Source organism: Pollicipes pollicipes, unplaced genomic scaffold, assembly GCF_011947565.3.
Source record: "Pollicipes pollicipes isolate AB1234 unplaced genomic scaffold, Ppol_2.1 Scaffold_7231;HRSCAF=8579_pilon_pilon_pilon, whole genome shotgun sequence".
Classification (NCBI taxonomy): domain Eukaryota; kingdom Metazoa; phylum Arthropoda; class Thecostraca; order Pollicipedomorpha; family Pollicipedidae; genus Pollicipes; species Pollicipes pollicipes.
The window spans coordinates 1,929,043-1,951,595 of record NW_023597034.1 but is presented as its reverse complement, the minus strand read 5'-3'; the positions used below and the strand labels follow the sequence as shown (position 1 = coordinate 1,951,595).

The 22,553-nt window shown below is 44.9% G+C and overlaps 2 protein-coding genes and 1 long non-coding RNA gene across 3 annotated transcripts; all 3 read right to left on the bottom strand.

The window, feature by feature from the left end:
• Positions 1-1,332: 1,332 nt before the first annotated feature.
• On the bottom strand, positions 1,333-4,872 carry LOC119110667 (uncharacterized). The gene is made up of 2 exons (XR_005095531.1): positions 4,769-4,872; positions 1,333-1,456 (listed from the first exon to the last, which is right to left on the bottom strand). It is a non-coding gene; the product is annotated as an uncharacterized LOC119110667 (long non-coding RNA).
• A 787-nt stretch (positions 4,873-5,659) lies between these two features.
• Positions 5,660-6,022, bottom strand: LOC119109245 (failed axon connections homolog). The gene has a single exon (XM_037232839.1). The coding sequence runs from the start codon at positions 6,020-6,022 to the stop codon at positions 5,660-5,662; it is 363 nt and encodes a 120-aa protein (XP_037088734.1).
• A 6,441-nt stretch (positions 6,023-12,463) lies between these two features.
• Positions 12,464-21,087, bottom strand: LOC119109244 (failed axon connections homolog). The gene is made up of 3 exons (XM_037232838.1): positions 21,082-21,087; positions 12,756-13,359; positions 12,464-12,612 (listed from the first exon to the last, which is right to left on the bottom strand). The coding sequence occupies exons 1-3, from the start codon at positions 21,085-21,087 to the stop codon at positions 12,464-12,466; spliced, it is 759 nt and encodes a 252-aa protein (XP_037088733.1).
• Between the last annotated feature and the right edge of the window lie 1,466 nt (positions 21,088-22,553).

Genomic DNA, 22,553 nt, shown 5'->3' with positions numbered 1-22,553 from the left:
TGCCGGGTCTGATCCCCGAAATCCATTCATTCAAAGGCTTCAGGCGTACAGATTATTTTTCTAATAAGCCTATGTTCTGCAGAAATACTTCCAAAACGGTAATTGATATAACTGCGCTGTGTACGAATTTATCTTAATCATGCAATCTTTTGTTTGGATCATGATTATTGAGTTCAGTAAAACAATGACAACTTGATGAACTTTAGGACTATCCTCTACCGACGCACCGCAAACGGCAGGTGTACTATATGAAGCCTCACACGCGGTCAAGAGGGAACATAAACGCTGAATTTGCTGTGCTGTCCGTAGCAACTAACAATGCATATGGATATATATATATATATATATATATATATATATTTCCAACAAATTATAATGAGATTTGTCCAGGTCAACTTAAAATTAGTCGTATATATATATATATATATATATATATATATATATATATATACATGCTCGACAACTTATGTTCAGATTTGTCCAGATCAGCTACAAAATTAATTCTCAAAGGCCGCTTACAAAACGGTGTGGACTGTAATAGAGACGTCATTAACAGTAGCCTGGCTTACCGCAGAATCGCCTTTTCACTCGTTTGAGCCATTTGGTAAGCCACTCCGAGAACAACTCCTACTGAGTGTCTTTGGCCGAAGAATAGTTCGCTCCAACTGCTGTCAGATCTGATTGAAAGCAAGCATGCCGGGTCGAATGCTGCGATAATGACGCTGCCTAATAGCCCGCAATAGCTCCTTGGACAGTCGCTGCACGTACCTTGGACAGTCACTCACAGCTTCAAACAATTTATAGAAGCATTGCAACTTTAAAGCATTTCAACCATATGGCCAGTTTTTGCGTAAGCAGTGCATGTGCTTCCTTGCCCTGATTAAAAACCCAGACGACTTAGTATTTTAGTTGGCATCCATCCCATAAGGCTTAATGCGTTACATGCAGCCATCTGCAATTGGAGAAACGATCCCTTTTCCGTTCACATGACCTATGCGGTACATCTTATGCTTATATTACCATCAACAAACAAACCTAAATTGGTTAACAAATGTTTTTTTATAAGCGTGTTCCAAACGACGCATGTGCGTGCGTAGCGCGAGAAGATTATTTCTTAAGAAGCCATAGTAATTTTGCACCAGCAAAGCCACGGTAGTACAAAACGCAATTATTGAGTATTGCAGAGGGTTATATATGTCTTGCCGTTTCTGGTGGTTCACATGTCTTTCTTCCCTTGACTCGTAACGATGTCGATGACTCCCACCTCCATCTCATGAGAGCCCCTGTACAAATACAACGCTCTCTGTTCAGGTTAAACAAGGACGTGCCTCTGTCAGTTAGTGTTTATTTTGCACCTTCTGCCATCTCGGTTTCCGTAGCTTGGGCAGCTCGTAGCTCGGGTAGCTCGTAGCTCGGGTAGGCATCTTCGTAGGCACTGCAGATGCCCACATGTGATCTGGAGTCTGTGAGTCATTGTTATCATGTCAGTCAGCACTCTCCAGCAGATCGTCAAAAGAATCGCCTTTGGTACACTGCTTTGGTGACACAACATGCCTCATGCGCAGCCGATATGTATACCGATCGACATCGTGGAAGGCAGTTCGCCCCACCCCAAAATTATTGGCAGACGCCAAACTTGTTGCGGTATAAGGGGGCACATGCAATTCACTTCACTCAGAAAAGCAGTCATATTAGTCTGGTTACCGTGTGGTTGTACATTCGTTTGCCGTAGTACCTGGCTTATACTTATACCGTGGCTTACATTTTTTGCAAATTTTCAACAGTAAAAGGGTTCTCAATAAGCTGGATCTCATGTCGTTGGTGTGCAGAAAGACAATGGTCGCCAATGGTAGTCTCAGCAAATTACAAAAACAGTTATTTTTTTCTTCTAGGACGCGCTCGTTAAATCATAGCTGAATGTGTCTTTTTCAGTCGTCACTATACGATACATTTTCACCCCTACCCTCACATATCAAACATGTTATACCATGCAGAGAACCAGACGTCAGATATATACCTTTAAAACCGACATGCACGCATAACAAACTCGCTTACCGGATGGACACACAGGTTGTGAGAAAGACGACCGAACTAAATTGTGTTTCATAGTAGGTCGGTTTTGCCATGCTATACGAACACTAAGATCACAACTTTTCACAATCGACTTTATCTTTACACACAAAGCTTCATCCAGATACAGTAACGTACGATAGTCGTCCATGTCTTGATCTCGTTGGCCTTGATGGTGTTTCTGCTTATGATGACGTTGATGTTTTCGTTGATATTAAAATATTTTCACTGCTGTTATTTTTCTCGGCGTTGTTTATCCAATGGAAGTTGTTGTGCGGCTTCGCGATGAATGCGACGTACAAGCTGTTTGGAGTAGCCGTTGCTTCGGACAGGTTTCGCATTTTTACATGACCGGCTTGTTGCAACGGTATTTGAATACATTTTCATCGCACGGCATTTTCATTTTGTCGCCACAGGATGGGCTGATGTGTTACGGATCATGATTCCGGAATGGTTCGGCTTAATGAAGAGTCGTGTTGAAAATTTGAAGTTTGGATCGACCGCACGGCCGTCCCCAGGAACGCAAGCTGCCTGGACCCAGGGGCAATACAACACCGGGTACTCCAAAGTTTTGACTAGTAGGTATCGACACATACTAAAGTATATCAGAATCGGTATTAACGCCAGATTTAGGATGTTGTACCAAAAGTTGGCAGTGCTGTGCTACCGGCATCTTTGGTTTGTTTGTGGCGATGAAGTGCAATCACATTTCTCAGTCGCAAAACACTTGAATTGTGGTGCGTTATGGGGGGTGGTGGTTGGGAGATGATATCGTGTTCATGTAATTTCAGATGCCTCTGGGCTAATCAGATGTATGTTGTTCTCTGCCAAGTCATATTATGTCTCAGTTTACATATAATGACTCATTTAAACATTCTGCAGCAAAACTGATAATGTAATGATTCAGTTACTGCATAATTTGCCAGTTATGAACGCTGTGGCCTAGGCTACCGGCTGTTGAATGCTTGTGGAATGCTGCATGCAAAGTGATTGGCCAAGGCATGCTCAGGTACATTTACGTTGGAGCTAAGGGTCTTGTTATTTTTTAATACATGAATATTGAGATTGTTGTCTGATTGGCATTCGAATATTCCACATAAGCATTGATAGCCTTTGTCCACAGTGGCATTACCACCCATGAAATGGGCCAACCAGTAATTATGTTAGTTCGGCACAGCTGTGTGATTGCATTAGATGTGTCTATTGAGACATGAAAGGCACTATAATGTAATGGAAATGTTTGGTGTGCTGCAATGTTGTGCAGATATGTGGTATGCCATTTCACCAAAGGAATTATCTGCCTGCACTGTTTAGGAAAGGTCATGTTATGTCAAAAATTGTCTGAGTTTTCTGGCATAATTTGACATATGCAAAATCATAAGTTATGTCTTTTCCAGATCAGAAAAATCAATGTGTGTGGCATATTGGTGGGCTGTGCTGAGGGCAACCCCACCTCACCTCCACCTACTGTGTGTTTTTCATTGTGTCTGGGCACCTCATTTTGGTTTAAGGCTATTTAAAGTTGTAGTTTTGTGTCTTTCCTTCAAAAGTCCAGCCAATGTCATCAAGTAATGCCCAAAGCGGGTCGTCAAGATGTGATAGTCACTTTTACCTTAGTTTGTTTTGTAATATTCTAGCAACAATATGGGAAGGGCAAGCCAACATTTGCTAGTGCATTTCAACATTGTTGGAGGAGGCCACCATCACAAAATGCAGTCACTCCATGCAACTGCATGCAGCATAAACCTGGCATTGAACAAGAACCTGTGCCTGGGAAATTTATCCAATGTAAGCAGCAAATGTTGTAGTTAATGTATTTAATGGGTGCATTGGTTTGTGTTGTACCTGAATTGTATGGTTTGTCAGCAAGATAGATGATCTTTATGATTTATCACAAGTCTCATGCTGAAGTAATTAGATCAAGTAGGGTACAGGGTTATCAAATTAATTGTAGCATTATAGAATGTCTGCTCATGCAAGAGAAGTTTTCAGATTTGTTGCATTTATAGAAACTGATGTTTTGTGTTAAATATTACAATATTCTGAATGCTAGTTGTAACCTTGTCCTCAGCACTGTATCTGTTACACATCATTGCATAATTTATATCAACACAATTTCTTTGTAATAATATGAGCAAATGTTAAGTACAAGGTGGTACATAAATATTATATCAGTACATGTTGCATGTATGTAAAAATGTGCATAGCTGGGGCATGGTTTGGGGCAATCTAAGGTCCATTGATAGTTTGTATTGCCTTGGGCCAAGGCTGCATATGTTTCAGATACTGATGCACCTTCTAAGTCTGTCTAAGCTGCCCATTTCACTTCAGCTGCTTAGGTGTACCTTTCCTACTCAGAGGTCAATGGATGAAAGGTAAAGTTATAAATTACAAGGCCTGAGGAATAAAAAAAAATGTCATATTGAAGTTTCAAATATTTATTTTGCAGGTCTTGTGATGTGAAAGCAAGATTTTCAGGTTTATTTATTCAGTGGAGCCAGTGATAATATGTTTGTGTTCACCTTATGCCAAAAACCCTTCATGCAAATGGCTTACGGGAGCATGGTTACTTAGGCCATCGGCCTGTCAGGTGTTTAAACTCTTCAAGATCAACCAAAGAAGTTTTATAAATTTTGTCATATCAGGACCTTTGTGCAGTACAGATCACGATTATGGCACTTATCATTATAATGCTTACCATCCTGCTTGTAAGCACAGCTGCTTCCCAATCAGCGGTGCTTGCGATGTTACTATGCTATCGTTGCTGCGCTGGTCCTGAGGCGGCATTGCCGGCCCTGCACAGCAGTGGCCGCCAGCATCGCAACTTAAGAACCTAGCACGGTGTCTGGTCCTACCTCTGGGCGTGTTGGATGGCCAGCCTTGGACCGCTACCGTCGCGATAGGTTCCATGCGTCAGGCGCAATAATGTTATGCGCCCCAGCCATAGGCTGTTGCATGTAGCCCGACGGCTGCATAACACCTGTCAGGTATACCTGATGGATATAAAAAGATATCGTGTGTATTTCTTGTAATATCTTGCAGCATATTTCACAGCACAGCAGATGCATTTTTGGGCTATACATAATACGCATATATATGCATACGATATATATATATATATATATATATATATATACGTTTATATATAATCAGAACAATGTTGCACTCAATAGTTCTAACGCCAGTTAGTTGCCGTATTCACTCCGTGTTCCATCTCAACCCCTCTGAAGAGTTGACGGCAGCGGGATTCGATCCCACGCCCGGACATCGTGGGGCGTGCGTGGGTCTGCGCTTTGCCCGATAGCCCGAGAATGAGTGCCACGGCGCACACTTTTGATCTTGGAAATCGAAAGAGAATTGTTCAAGCTTTATTTCTATGCACTTTTATGCATATACATGTTCAAGATTTAGAAAGCCGTGGGCCTGAAGAAGGTCGTTTTAACATGGGAACCCCATGGCTAGTTGTGAAATGTGCGCCGTTGCTGCCATATTTTATACTAGACGACCCCCGGCCTGGACCCACCCAACTCTACTCAACTCTACCCAACTCTACTCGGTTCTACTCAGCTCTACTCGACTCTACTCAACTCTACTCGGCTCGGCACCGCTCCCAGTCGGGCCAGTACTTGTCCTTCATACGCTCGTGGTATTGCACCAGAGCGTCGTAGTTAGCGCGAACGTAGCGCTCCACCTCAGGTGCGCAACCGTATATGACTTGGGTCAGCACGGCGAACACAGCCGCGTCGTACGTGGTAGGCTTGTTGTCCAGCAGGAACGGCTTGTCGCCGAGTACATCTTCCAGCGCTCGCAACTCACGATACAGGAAAAACATCGCCTCCACCTCGCTAAAGCGGGCCATGCCTATGATGTAGAGTATACGCTTCAATCTTGAGAAGAATATGGGCATCATGAGCCTGAGCATGAACCGATACTTCTTGGAGAAACACCCCATGATGTAGGAACAGCGGTCGATAACATAGCGTTTTATAGCCCACGGCCGTAATGGCGTGCTCGTCGAGCATCACCTGCACGGCACGTCCGACGGCATGCTCAGCCGGCGTTGAGCTTTTCCTTCAGAGGTTTTCCGAAAGTGTTGCGTCAGAAAGTCGATGATAAGCTCCGAGTCGGACAGCTCCTGCCCGTTGAAGGTGATCCAAGGACACTTGTCACGGGACCCCTGTGGCTCGTCCGTGTCCACCACGTACTTGATGCCGGCCATGCGCAGGAACGTCTCCAGCTTGAGCGCGAACGGCGACAGGTTGGGACAGTTGGTGCCACGTTCGAACTGGTGCAGCACCACCACGTCCTTCCCGGCCTGGTTCCAGCGCTGCCGGCGCTGGTAGCGCCTGTAGCGGCCGTACACTTTGAGGCCGATGCCGAGCAGGGCGGCGCCCAGCAACACCTTGCCCACGCGACGGCCGCTCTCGCCGCGTGCGCACTCGGACACACCGCTCCACACGGCACCAGGGCGGAACGCCGACATTGCTGACCGGTGCACCATCGTGCGTCAACTAGTGCGGACTGGCTCGGGTCCACAGGCGGCCACCAGATGGCATGCGACGTCAGGCACTGGAGGTCGACGCCCGATAACTACGCGCCAGGCGTGACTGCAAACGGCCTTGGGGGACGGCGTAGTCGTGCCATGAGAACAGCAGGGGAAGGATCCAAGAAGTGTGGGAGGGAGGCGGGGGTTAGATTCGGAGTATTTTTACTGGGAAGCCGGCCCGATGAACGGGGAGGGGGAGGAGCTAGAGACGCAGGACATGGTCCCTCTAAATTGATACCACACATTTTGGAAATAATGAAATGTCATAGTTTGATGCTACATATACATCTACAGCGGTTTCCCACTGGTGTACAATCTTGGCTATTTGGCTCATCTATGCTATTCGGCAAATAAGGCTATCCAGCTTCCTAAGATTATTTGTTTATTTCAAAATTGTTTTCTCGAGAAAGGTGGAATTGCTCGAGCGGGTGGAAATTTTGGGTCATTGTAGAACCATCTGCCTCGTTTAGGGTCGACACCAAAATGCAGCCTGGGCGCAGCCTGATACCCTGGGAGCAAATACGACTTCTATTTTGCCGTGACAACGAGGAGCGACTCTTTTTTGCAACATGGCATGCAATTTGGCAAGAACGTCACCTTAACCTTAACTAGGCTCTTTTTCAAGCCCTTGAGGACCTTTGTGAACTTTTGGTTTCCAGCAGGTGCTTTCTTCGCTAGCCATGGTTGATAGATTGCCACAAAATTGCCAGCATTTTTAAAAGCTGATTATTTCAGGGTCTTCCACGTGCCTGACTCGCTAGCGCTCTCGCCAGTGACTTGCGCAGCAGGCCGTCCCAGTACCTTCACACGGGCCGGCCGGTCATCCATGTTACCTTACTTTACACGCTCGAAGCCTCAGTCACGAAGCCATTACAGCTATGTCTGACATGGTACAAACGACAAATCTGCAAAACTGGAACATTTAGCCTCACCCGTACTGAAGATTGGTTATCGGATGGAGATGTGCCTGAGCAACAGTTTTTTTACGAAGTGCAACATTATTCAGAGTAAAACTCCAGGGGTACCCAAAGGAGGTGGGAACAAAATGGCCCACCGGCAGCCGTTCTTTTATGCTATGCCTGCAGCAGCAAGGCGGCGCGAAAAAGACTGGCATAATTACGCTTGCGTCAAGTTAGAGACAGGAAGTTTTGGGACTCCTCAAAGGGGCATGGCTGTAAACTACAAGGAATTGCCTTGTCCAAGCATTGCTACCATGAAAACCATGAAAAAACAGCTTGTGAAAACTACCACCTAAATATGACCAAAAAAGTATACGAAAATATACGAAATATGGACCAAAAAGGACAAAATTCTCTCCCCCCCCCCCCTCCCCCTCCTCCTCCCACTCTCAGTGTAAAGGTACCTTACTACTAGCGTTAACGCTTTATAGGGCGAAAATGAAACATACTCTCAGACAGAAAAAGACAGACGTACAGAAACTAAATGCTGCATGCACAAATTAAAAACTGCCGCTTTGTTGTAAATATCTCAAGCGTCCTCCGATAACTCAATTTGGTTAGAGCGTGTGCCTTCCGATTTACACAACAGTGATGACGTGGGTTCCACATAGCTGTGGCAACGTGAGTTCGAGTCGCTTTAGGCGCTCACTTTTTATCTTGACAGCTATGACCTGCGGCTGGTGGAAACGACGGCACAGGTCAGGTGACATCAGAGGGTTGGGCAGGCCGTGCCGAGCATTGCGGTGCATGGAACTTTTGCCAACAGATTCTGCCGTTGACCTGAAATTTAGCGATTGGATGGCGGGGGGCCTGGTAGGGGTGCCGAGTCTGATCCCAGAATCCATTCATTCAAAAGTTTCAGATTATATTTCTAAAAAGCGCATGCTTTGCAGAAATACTTCCAGAACGGTAATTGTTGTATCTGCGCTATGTACGAATTTATCTTAAACATGCAATACTTTGTTTAGATCATGATTATTGAGTTCTGTAAAACGTTGAAAATTTGATGAACTTTAAGACTATCCTCTACCGACGCACCGAGAAAACGACAGGCGTACTATACGAAGCCTCATACGCGATCAAGAGGGAACGTAAAAGCTGAATTTGCTGTCCGTAGCAATTAACAATGTATATATATATATAATATATGCCAACGTACTCAAAAAATCATGTTCAGATTTGTCCAGATCAGCTAAAAAATTAAAACTTAAAGGCCGCTTACAAAACGGTGTGGACTGTAAGGGAGACGTCATTAACAATAGCCTGGCTTACCGCAGAATCGCCTTTTCACTCGTTTGAGCCATTTGGTAAGCTAGTCCGAGAACAACTCCTACTGAGTGTCTCTGGCCGACGAATAGTTCGCTCCAACTGCTGTCCGATCTGATTGAAAGCAAGCATGCCGGGTGGAATGCTGCGATAATGACGCTGCCTTATAGCCCGCAATAGCTCCTTGGAGAGTCGCTGCACGTACATTGGACAGCCACTCACAGCTTCAAACAATTCATAGAAGCATTGCAATTTTAAAAACATTTCAACCATGGGGCCAGTTTTTGCGTAAGCAGTGCATGTGCTTCCTTGCCCTGATTAAAAACCCAGACGACTGAGTATTTTAGTTGGCATCCATCCCATAAGGTTAAATGCGTTACATGCAAGCCATCCGCAAATGCAGAAACGATCCTTTTTCCGTTACACATGACCTGTGCGGTACATCTATGCTTATATTACCATCAACAAACAAACCTAGATTGGTTAACAATGGTTTTGCTGTTTAATTAGCGTGTTCCAAGCAACGCATGTGCGTACATAGTGCGGGAAACATTATATCTTAAGAAGCCATAATAATTTTGCACCAGTAAAAGCCACGGTAGTTTCAAAACGCATTTCTGGGGTATTGCAGGGGGTTATATATGCCTTGCCGTTCAGGTGGTTGCATCCATTTCTTCCCTTGACTCGTAACGATGTCGATAACTCCTACCTCCATCTCATGGGAGCCCCTGTACAAATACAACGCTCTCTATTGAGGTTAAACAAGGACGTGCCTTAGTCAATTAGTGTTTATTTTGCATCTTCCGCCATCTCGGCTTCCGTAGCCCGGGTGGCTGGTAGCTCGGGTAGCTCGTAGCTCGTGTAGGCATCCTCGTAGGCACTGCAGATGCCCATATATGATCTGGAGTCAGTGAGTCATTGTTATCATGTCAGTCAGCAATCTACAGCAGATCGTCAAAAGAATCGCCTTTGGTACACTGCTTTGGTGACACAACATGCCTCATGCGCAGCCGATATGTATAACCGATCGACATCGTGGAAGGCAGTTCGCCCCACCCCAAAATTATTGGCAGACGCCAAACTTGTTGCGGTATAGGGGGGCCCATGTAATTCACTTCACTCAGAAAAGCAGTCGGATTAGTCTGGTTGCCGTATGGTTGTACATTCGTTTGCCGTAGTACCTAACACTCTACCGATTGCTAGAGCTTTCAGCAATATAGGAAGAAACGCTTCGCTCGCCCACCCCAAAACGAAGACAACCCGGAAGAACACTAAAAGATTCATGGCACTGCAGTACCCTTTAGTGCACTTTGTCTGTTTTAGTTGCCAAGTCGCTTAAGACCGGCATCTGTTGCATAAATTCAAAGAAAACCCCCTCGATACTCCTAGGACACGATGCAACTCACCCCACTCTCCCCTACGTTACATGGTATGTTTTATCAAAACAATAGGTTGATGGAGTCATTAAGGTCAGTGGCCTACTCTGAACTTTGAGAATTCCAAAAAAGATGCCTGCTGACGTCCCCATGATCAATATATTTGAAATGAGCATTCAAAAGTACTCCTAAGCGCAAATTCCCCAGTGAAAAAATTGTTTGGTTTTCACCTCTGTTTTACCTTGATATCTGACCCAGGGCCAATAAAACTTGTAATCCTGAATTCTGTTGGCTAGCTGTGTAAAAAGCCGTCTTAGAAATGCATAGCTTGGTCTGGCATTCTGATGTCGCATTTGATGGCAAATTACATTACAAAATTATGAACTAAATTACACAACATGGCAAAACGTTCTGGGTGAGTGCAATTGATCCTCCCTAGGCCCTGCGGCCGACTCCTTCAGTGCGACCGCCTTCGATGCATCGTAGGCAAAGGCCGGTATCGTTGAAAGCATGATACCAGCATCTGCTCATCTGATAGAATTGTAGCTCGCAGCTCGTGATTCTAAAAGGGCGATACCCGAAAATCGAGCATCTACCGTCAACTTTGTGCAATTTGACCTAATTTGTCCCAGGTGATAAGGTGTGGTGTGGTGCCCAAAAACCCAGCAGCACTTATATTTAAAATTCGTCTCTGCGAGTGGAACCAAACTTGTCGGACAGCACGAGTCTAGTGTCATCACAAAATGCTCGAAAAACGTGCAAGGCCGCCGACACAGATTTCTTTGGTATGAAAAAGCTGCTCTGCATTATTCGCCACAGCCAGCTTGCTGGTGCGTCGTGGGCAAGGAGTAGCAGCGTTGAAAAGGTGATAGCCGTTTTCAAGATGGATTAATACACCCAAAGCTCTTTTTAATTTTATCAAATGCTTCCGTCCAGTTTTAGTATGCATTAAGCACTAAGAGTTTCGGCGATCTGCTTAATTAAGTATATACGGGATATTTTTCAGTAAGTAGCATCTTTAAATGAATTTTCGGTCAGCGACATTGTTCGCAAAATCGAAAAGTCCGAGTATAAAGCGGATACCAGATGCTAGCCAGTGGTGACATTGGTCTCCCCACCATACACGCCATGAAAAGGCACACACTGCCCACTCTTTGGTAGAACAAATCACAATATATCGCAGGCGATAAGATGCAGCAGCTTTGTACAGATGGAGACAACGTTATTCTGCAGGACACAATATTTATGTTTCGTATGAGTTTCAGTTAGCGTATGTGCATCGATATACAAATTTCCCAATAAGGTCGCGTTTATTTTTTGCAAATTTTGAACAGCCAAGGGGTTCTCAATATGCTGAATCTCACGTATTTGGTGTGCAGAGAGACAATGATCGCCAATGAGAGCCTCAGCAAATTGTTGTTCCTATTTATTTTTGCTTCTAGGGTGCGCTCGTTAAATCATAGCTGAATGTGTCTTTTTCAGTCGTCAATATACGATGCATTTTCGCCGCTACCCTCACATATCAAACACGTTATACCGTACATAGAACCAGACGTCAGATATTTTCCTTTCAAATCCGACATGCACGCATTACAAACTCGTTTACCGGATGGACAAACAGGTTGTGAGAAAGACGACCGAACTAAATTGTGTTTTAAAGTATTTTGGTTTTGCCATGATATACGAACATTAAGATCACAACTTTTCACAATCGATTTTATCTTTACGCACAAAGCTTTATCCATATACGGTAAGGTATGATAGTCGTCCATGTCTTGATCTCGTTGGCCTTGATGGTGTTTCTGCTTATGATGACGTTGATGTTTTTGTTGATATTAAAATATTTTCACTGCTGTTATTTTTCTCGGCGTTGTTATCCAGTGGAAGGTGTTGTGGCGGCTTTGCGATGAATGCGACGTATAAGCTGTTTGGAGTAGCCGTTGCTTCGGACAGGTTTCGCATTTTTACATAAGCGGCTATTTGCAACGGCATTTGAAGTATTTCCATCGCACGGCATTTTCATTTCGTCGGCACAGGATGGCTAATGTGTTACGGATCATGATCCCAGAATGGTTCGGCTTAATGAAGAGTTCTGTTGAAAATTTGAGGTTTGGATCGACCGTCACGGGCGTCTCCAGAACGCAAGCTGCCCGGACCCATCCAGCTCTACTCGACTCCACCCAGCTTTACTCGGTTCTACTCAACTCTACTCGGCTCTGCTCAGCTCTATTCGGCTCTTCTCAGCTCTACTCGGCTCGGCACTGCTCCCAGTCGGGCCAGTACTTGTTCTTCATACGCTCGTGGTATTGCACCAGAGCGTCGTAGTTAGCGCGAACGTAGCGCTCCACCTCAGGTGCGCAACCGTATATGACTTGGGTCAGCTCGGCGAACACAGCTGCGTCGTACGTGGTCGGTGTGGGTGTCCAGCAGGAACGACTTGTCGCCGAGTACATCTTCCAGCGCTCGCAACTCACGATACAGGAAAAACATCGCCTCCTCCTCGCTAAAGCGGGCCCATGCCTATGACGTAGAACATACGCTTCAATCTTGGGTGGAAAATGGGCACCAAGAGCCTGAGCATGAGCCGATACTTCTTGGAGAAACACCCCATGATGTAGGAATAGCGGTCGAGAACATAGCGTTTATAGACCACGGCCATCATGGTGTGCTCGTCGAGCATCACCTGCACGGCACGTCCGACGGCATGCTCAGCCGGCGTGAGCTTTTCCTTCAGAGGTTTTCCGAAGTGTTGCGTCAGAAAGTCGATGATAAGCTCCGAGTCGGACAGCTCCTGTCCGTTGAAGGTGATCCAAGGACACTTGTTGCGTGACCCCCGTGGCTCGTCCGTGTCCACCACGTACTTGATGCCAGCCATGCGCAGGAACGTTTCCAGCTTGAGCGCGAACGGTGACAGGCTGGGACAGTTGGTGCCACGTTCGAACTGGTGCAGCACCACCACGTCCTTCCCGGCCTGGTTCCAGCGCTGCCGGCGCTGGTAGCGCCTGTAGCGGCCGTACACTTTGAGGCCGATGCCGAGCAGGGCGGCGCCCAGCAACACCTTGCCCACGCGACGGCCGCTCTCGCCGCGTGCGCACTCGGACCACACCGCTCCACACGGCACCAGGGCGGAACGCCGACATTGCTGACCGGTGCACCATCGCGCGTCAACTAGTGCGGACTGGCTCGGGTCCACAGGCGGCCACCAGATAGCATGCGACGGCAGGCACTTGAGGTCGACTCCCGATAGCTGCGCGCCAGGCGTGACTGCAAACGGCCTTGGGGACTGCGTAGTCGTCCCATGAGAACAGTAGGCGTAGGAAGGCTCCAAAAATGTGGGGGGGGGGGGCAGATTCGGAGTATTTTTTACTGTGAAGCCGGCCCGATGAGCGAGGAAGGGGAGGAGGTAGAGACGCAGGACATGGTCCCTTTAAATTCATATCGCACATTTTGGAAAGACTGAAATGTCATGGGTTTGATGCTAAATATACATCTACAGCTGTTTCCCACTGGTGCACAATCTTGCCTATTTGGCTCATCTATGCTATTCGGCAAATAAGGCTATCCAGCTTCCTAAGATTATTCGTTTATTTCAATATTGTGTTCTCGGGGAAGGTGAAATTGCTCGAGCGGGTGGAAATTGTGGGTTATTGTAGAAGCATCTGCCCCGTTAGGGTAGACACCAAAATGCGGTCTTGGGCGCAGCCTGGTCATGATTTTGAATGCAAATCAATGGCCAATAGAGTGCCAGTTTTTCTGCGCCTAGGTCTTGCCGGCTGCTTGTCAAGAGATACCATTTGTCGCAGAACTTTTGGTTTGGAACAAACGCGGGAACATCATGTACTTACTGCCAAAAACAGTGTGCCAAAAAAATGAAACCGGAGCTTCTCCTGAAAGACCAAACCACATAATGCAGACTCTTCTGTTAAATATTTCCTTTCTGAGCCCTGCTCCCATGCGCTGCCGGCAGCCACTGCCCTGGCCCGGCTGTCCTCCTCATGACTGACTGTGATCTGCTCGTATGACTGCTTTGCTGCATGTTTATGGGTCAGCAATACTACTTATTGTCGTGTTAACAGGGAGCTAGAATCGCTTTGGAACTCGGGTAAGAGTGAAAAATTTCATCGCAAAAAAGATCATGTGGGAGTGAAAAACTCAATTAAAAAAATATGGAACTTATGAGCTTGTGATTGATGCTTCAGCAAAGACATCTACTTTAAGTTGGCATGGACGTAATATCAGGAACCTGACAAGACTATTTGGTTTTTTAACATCTTAGGCCATTAAAGTGAAACAGAATACATTAACACGCGCTCGGGTGGAGAGTGGGGGGCAAATTGACCCCTCCCCCGAGGGCTTTTCCCGAATGGTTTCTGAACGGCGCGGCGTAGCCGCGCCAAATTTTGCAGGGCTGTAGAAAATTGCATAGTGGATCGTTAGACACACAAATTTTAGATGTACCTTGTAAGGTCGCTGACATATGACAGGTCAAAGTCAGCCCGTGGTTTTAGCGAAGGCAATTTCTAGGGAATCGTTCAATCTGATACAACAACGGAGTGTTTGACGAAGACGTACATCTCTGAGATGCTTTCTTTCGCACAAAAAAGATTAAAGGAGCAAATTATGTTGACCTTAGGTAAGGTATGATGGTCAAACCAAGGTACAAACCAACCTGATTTATTACTCTAGGGCTTGCTGTATGGGGTAGTTTCTGGTGCTCATTTCGAATTTATTGACAGTAGGAACAGCATTATACATCTTCAATTGACTTCTTGGAGGTCAAAACAGGCCATTCACCTAAAATGACCCGGGTCGAACGTTTTGTTTTAGGAACATACTGCCTAGTGTAATCTTTGTCGCTTATTCCAATGCAAAACCCAGATCAGTCTTGTATCATTTAGTCACCATGACCTTCAAAGCGTCAAGCAAAGTCAATGACCTCAAATGGGCTTGGGAACTTCTTAGAGACAGTTGCCTAGGTTCTGCGGGCGCTTTGGAGACGAACCTGGAATTTGGTCTTGTTTGACCTTATTCGACCTGAAGGTCATGACCTAGGAAGCTGAAACCTTAACCTAAGTGAGTTCACGTATAGTTCAAGACACCCTGTAAATTTGGTGTCTCTAGCTTTTTTATTTCCCGAGATCTCAGAGGGGGGGTCAAATTAACCCCGCTCCACATGAGCGAAGGGTATCTAGCTGGCCAACCGGGAGCGTGTTAAAACATAGTAATTTTATGACAGCATTATGAGCGTAACAAATTATTAACACCAATAATTTGATGCTGCACTTTTCAATTCCTTTCCATAGCACTTTTAAAACAAAACAAAGCAAACGAATTCAATAACAAAATAACAACAGAAAATTCAACACGCATAGAACACTCAAACAAAAAAACCTTAGACTCCTACACATCAGCCCATCACCAAGTTAAACACAATAGACATGTTTCTGGATTCTGCTAAGATGGGGTGAGGGAAAACAAACATTTTGTCACTGTTCCTTAAAAATTACCAATGCTTATTTCCATGAAAGTAGCCTATGCCTAACCTAGAGAGGCCTTACAACATCTCATCCGGTATAACCTGTTTGTATCACAGCAGTAGTTGTGAGTTACTGATTCTTGCACAATTCCTATTGCCACTTGCCATGCACCTGACCAACTTAACCTAACTTAGAATAGCCCATATGATGAACATCATCTCAGCTCACCTATCTGTTGACAGCAGCACTTGTGATAAAAACAATATATTTAAAGCTACTTTTTGGCTGGTTCCAATTTGCATTTTGAGGTCAGGGTGTACTTTCCTACCTAACGTTAGAAAAAATCATTGTACACCATTCGTCGCGTTTAAGGCATGACATATCGTAAATAATCTCAAAACAGGTAGAATCATGCTCCTACCTTCGAATTTCAATAACTTCGATGGCGGGCCCCCGAGCGCCGCGCGCACCGCACCGCCTGGACTCCCCAGCGCCGTTTCCGCGTTGCCGTTGCATAAATACAGTATTTCTGCGTACCACGAACTGTACAAAATATACGGGACCAAAGTAAACCATTCGTCGTGTTTAACGCAGGACATATCGTAAATAATCACAAAACAGGTAGATTAATGATCTTAGCTTCATTTTTTTTTTATAATTGCGATGGCGAGCTCCCGAGCGCCGCACACGCACAGCACCCGTGACACCGGCGCCATTACTGCTCGGGTCACAACATTACTGCGAACCATAAAAATGTACCGGGACAAGGTAGCAAGAATCCATGAAATTTGATCCTCGACGCCAACGGGACCATGGGTTGCAGGGGGATTGGGTGGGGAATGTAAAACAAAATGAGAACATGGCACCTAAATAAAAGCTCACTATATGACACCTATATATGGCATGGAACATGGATGCCAATGAGATGCTGGGTTTAAGAGGATATAGGGTGGGGAGGTTAGGTTAGGTTAGGTTAGGTTAGGTTAGGTTAGGTTTGGTTTGGTTTGGTTTGGTTTGGTTTGGTTAGGTTAGGTTAGGTTAGGTTAGGTTTAGGTTAGGTTAGGTTAGGTTAGGTTAGGTTAGGTTAGGTTAGGCTAGGTCAGGTCAGGTTAGGTCAGGTCAGGTCAGGTCAGGCTAGCTTAGCTTAGCTTAGCTTAGGTTCTGGTCTATTCTCAGTTAGGTTAGGTTAGGTTAGGTTAGGTTAGGTTCGGTTAGGTTAGGTTAGGTTAGGTTAGGTTAGGTTAGGTTAGGTTTGGCTAGTTTAGGATATGTTCTGGACTATTCTGGCCTGCGTGTTTCATAAATGTACCTAAACTCGACAAGAAACGATTTTGGTTGCTTTATTATTGTTACCTTGGTCCTGTACATGTTTTATGGTTCTTGATAAGCAGAAATATTGTGCTTTCGCAACAACGCAGAAAACGGCGCTTGGAAGTCGAGGCAGTGCGGTGCGGGGGCGTGCGGCGCTCCGGAGCTCGCTATCGTATTTATTAAAATTCGAGGGTGGGAGCATGATTCTATCGGTTTTGAAATTATTTACGATATGTTCCGCCTTAAACACGGCGAATGGTTTACCTTGGTCCCGTACATTTTGTACAGTTCTCGGTAAGCAGAAATATTGTATTTACGCAACGGCAACGCAGAAACGGCGCGGGGGAGCGGTGCGGTGCGCGCGGCGCTCGGGAGCCCGCCATCGAAGTTATTGAAATTCGAAGGTAGGAGCATGATTCTACCTGTTTTGAGATTATTTCCGATATGTGCCGCCTTAAACACGACGAATGGTGTGCAATGATTTTTTCTAACGTTAGGTAGGAAAGTACACCTACACCTATTTTGATTCAGTTCATTTGTGTATGTTTGTTGACATCAGACAAAGTTGACAACACACAAGTCAAAACACTTTAAATCACTTTGAACAACTTATTTTGATTGTCATGGTTAACCAAAGTCAAGGGCAATAATGAGTATGCTCCACAAAACAGTCTCTCTTCTCCACAAATAACACAACTTTTAGATGACCATGCCAGTATTGCTGCTTGCCTTTTCAGCTGCAGCAAATGCATCCATTTGGGCTTGTTTATTCATAGTGAAGGACAAAGTTTGAGATGTTGGCTTCACATTTTAAATGGGGTGGTCTGACTATTTGTTACATACCAATATTTAACTGATATTTTAGTTGCTATCCAGCTTAGAGTATCCCTGTGTTAAAAACATAGTGCATATTTACAGTAGTTATTTGTTGGTCGGCAAACCATGACAACTATAGAAAACATGTGTTTTGAGGCCAATAACCAAGAATATGGAACAAAATAAGCCCATTGCATGCCTTGCGGCATCATAATTTGTCTTATGGCAAAACTCGATGCACTAAAACAACTCTGGCTAACTCTGGCTACCAATCATGTGTTGAAAACAGGTAAGGTAAGCAATTACTTGGTCCACAGGAGACTTCGTGGCTTCTTCTTGCTCCCCTAAAAACACAAATTCAGTACCTTTTGCATGGTCTGCTGGCAGACAGAGTCATCCGGCTCACTCCCCAAATGTAAATACCAATCATGCCCACGAACCTTCGAGATTAAGACGCGAAACAAGTAAGAGGTGCGCATGATAAACATGTCCGGAGGGCATAATTTCGCCATCAAACACTTCTGTATTAGCTGCGTCAGGTCCGTCCCAAGTCTCTGTATGGCAGCATTTATTCTAATGTTAATGCCTTGCCAGGTAGCCTGGTGCGTCAGACACTCGAAAGGCTTGGCTTTATCATTATTGAACACCGCCATGAACCAAGAAAACGATTAATGGAAGGTTAACAGGGCAAAACTGACGGTAAAAATAAGCTTCGTGCTTCAAATTGTCTCCTTCGTTCCCTGTGAATTGTCCACGCTTGGGTGCGTATCAAACATGTTTGGGGCGGCTGGCGAATTAATATATTTTATGTATGAAATACGTACAAGTTTGCAGTTGGAGCATCTTGCAGAGAAATTGGTCCAAATTTAAGCAGCAGATGGTACCTCTAAAGACAACCGAAAAGGAAGGAAGAATTAAGTGGTATGACACTGGTATGATACCAATAAAAGTTTAAGTAGCTAAATAAATATGAAGACTGGTACTTTTCTTGCAAGATTTGTAACCCTTCTAATTTGACTTAAAATATGTTAATGCAAGTGCTCAAATGGTGATATTCATCTTGTACGTTTAATTTATAAGACATTTATTGAACTTTTCACTCATGTATTTGGGGAATGATGCAATTTAGTGGACAAGTTTCCTCAGGTAAAAAGAAACACGTGGAGTAAAATTCTCTACCAGGCCAGATCCATGCCCTCTTTTGTGACTACGACTCAAGTGGATTAGTCCGCTCTGAGTTGGGATCAAACTCAGTGCAAAATGGTAAGCACATACTATTCCATAGAGCACTGAGCAAGGGCTTAAGCTGCAGTAAGACAAACATTTGGACCCACCAGTGACAGAGACCTATGTGAACAGCTTACATAGAGCATAGGTACAGAAACAAGATGAAAGGGGCTTTGTTTAAGTGCTACATATGATCAAACTAATCTCTTCTATGAATATCCATCTTTACTTGTAATAACATTATAAGTATACTTGGTATTTCAGAACCTGATACATCCAACAACAAACATCATAACAGTTGTGCCCCATTACCTTGCATGGACATATGGATTTTTGCTGTTGGCGGGTGGGCTTGAGTTCGCGACCCTTCTGCACCTTCACCATCTGGGACTATTTCACTGAAGTTGAATGTGTCTTTTACATGCTCACACTTCCCAGCACCTTGAGTTGTTTCAATTAGGCAATCAACTGACACATGGCCAGTGATGGGGGACCTCTGGGAAGTCTTTTGTGCCCCATGGTACCTTCGAAGGTTTTTCTGTGGGTCGCCAACAGACATATGACTTGTAGGGAATTCAATTTTGATGGCATATAGTCTGGTTGCTGCTTGTCCCACCACTTGGCAAGACATCCTGAAAATAAAAATGCAAGTGCTAGTATTAGCAAGTATAGTATTAGCAGGTATAGTACTGCAATTAATTATCAAATAGTTGTCTGTAAAACAGTAAGTATATCAAGTTCAAACATGAGACCATAAGCCAAATAATGTCATATATAGAGTAGATCCACCAAAACAGTAACAGTTATGTTGATGTGAGACATGTTTTCCTGGTAGCCTAAACTATAACCTCTAGCAGATACGTATAGCATTATAGTGACATCGTGCAGTGATTTTAACAGTAAAACTATGAACTAGTCTTAAGGAAACCCAAGTCCTCTTGAACGATCTGTCTTAGGCTGCAGCAGTGAAAACTGTACTGCAAATAGTGCAGCTAAAACTTAACCAGTCTGTATGTAATTTATGACGACACGGACCATTTCGGTTTACCAGTTTGACGTTTGGGCAATTCATGAGATAGAACCTCGACCTGTGTTACACGTACCAGAAACGGAAAGCGTAGAACATATCTCAGCGTCCTTGTACGGTTCTCCTTTCCTTCGGATCGCCGCCAGCCCAAGCCTTCTCCGCTCCTGATCGCGTTGGGAGTTAGGAACGCGGAAAAATCTTAACTCCTTACAATCTTCCAAAAGCAAAGCAAGATGGCATGATTTGGGGCCAAGAAACCAGATAACCCTGGTCTAACAGTCCTTTACCACGCTAGCTCTAACGGATTTCTCAAGCCCTTCGAATTCGGATTTCTACGGCCTTGGGTACTAACCAAGGCATAAAACACTGTTGAGACGGGGTTATAATGCGACGCATCATCCCATTCGGGATTGTCACATTTGATGACGTCACCAATCGGGAAATGTAATCACTTTTATAGCCCGCAATAGCTCCTCGGACAGTCGCTGCAAGTACCTTGGACAGCCACTCGCAGCTTCAAACAATTCATAGATTCATTCAATCATTGCAATTTTAAAGCATTTCAGCCATCTTGCCAGTTTTTGCGTAAGCACTGCATGTGCTTCCTTGCCTTGATTGGAAACTCAGACGACTGAGTATTTTAGTTGGCATCCATCCCATAAGGTTAAATGCGTTACATGCAGCCATCCGTAACTGCAGAAACGATACTTTTTCCGTTGCACATGACCTGTGCGGTACCTCTTATACTTGTATTACCATCAACAAACAAACCTAAATGAGTAAAAAAAAGGTTTTGTCTTTTAATCAACGTGTTCCAAACAACGCATGTGCGTACATAGCGCGGGAACATTATATCTTAAGAAGCCATAATAATTTTGCACCAGTACAGCCACGGTATTACGAAAAGCATTTCTGAGATATTAAACAGGGTTATGTATGTCTTGCCGTTTCTGGCGGTTGACACGCCTCTCTCCCCTTGACTCGTAACGATGTCGATAACTCCTACCTCCATCTCATGAGAGCCCCTGTACAAATGCAACGATCTCTGTTAAGGTTAAACAAGGACGTGCCCTAGTCAGTTAGTGTTTATTTTACACCTTCCGCCATCTCGGTTTCCGTAGCTCGGGTAGCTCGTAGCCCCGGTAGGCATCTTCGTAGGCACTGCAGATGCCCACTTATGATCTGGAGTCAGTGCGTCGTTGTTATCATGTCAGTTAGCAATCTACAGCAGATCGTCAAAAGAATCGCCTTTGGTACCTTGCTTTCGTGACACAACATGCCCCTTGCGCGGCCGATATGTGTGCCGCCCGACATCGTGGAAGGCAGTTCGCCCCACCCCAAAATCCTTGGCAGACGCCAGACTTGTTGCGGTATAGAGGGGGCACATGTACTTCACTTCACTCAGAAAAGCGGTCAGATTAGTCTGGTTACCGTATGCTTGTACATTCGTTTGCCGTAGTACCTAACACTCTACCGATCGCTAGGGCTTTCAGCAATATGAGACGAAACAATTTGCTCGCCCACCCCAAAACAATGGCACCCGAAAGAACACTCAAAGATAAATGGCACTGCAATACCCTTTAGTGCACTTTGTCTGTTTTAGTTGCCAAGTCGCTTAAGACCGGCATCTGTTGCATAAATTCAAAGAAAACCCCCTCGATACTCCTAGGACACGATGCAACTCACACCACTCTCCCCTACGTTACATGGTATGTTTTCTCAAAACAATGGGTTGACTGGGTCACTCAAGGTCAGTGGCCTACTCTGAACTTTGAGAATTCCAAAAAAGATGCCTGCTGACGTCCCCATGATCAATATATTTGAAATGAGCATTCAAAAGTACTCACAAGGGCAAATTCCCCAGTGAAAAAATTGTTTGGTTTTCACCTCTGTTTTACCTTAAGATCTCGCCCACGGACAATAAAACTTGTAATCCTGAATTCAGTTGGCTAGCTGTGTAAAAAGCCGTCTTAGAAATGCATAGCTTCGTCTAGCATTCTGATGTCGCATTTGATGGCAAATTACATTACAAAATTATGAACTAAATAACACAACATGGCAAAACGTTCTGGGTGAGTGCAATTGATCCTCCCTAGGCCCTGCGGCCGACTCCTTCAGTGCGGCCGCCTTCGATGCATCGTAGGCAAAGGCCGGTATCGTTGAAAGCATGATACCAGCATCTGCCCATCTGATAAAATTGTAGCATCGCAGCTCGTGATTTTAAAAGGGCGATACCCGAAAATCGAGTATCTACCGTCAACTTTGTGCAATTTGACCTAATTTGTTCCAGGCGATAAGTTGTGGTGTGGTGCCCAAAAACCCAGCAGCACTTATATTTACAATTCGTCTCTGCGAGTGGAACCAAACTTGTCGGACAGCACGAGTCTAGTGTCATCACAAAATGCTCGAAAAACGTGCAAGGCCGCCGACACAGATTTCTTTGGTATGAAAAAGCTGCTGTGCATTATTCGCCACAGT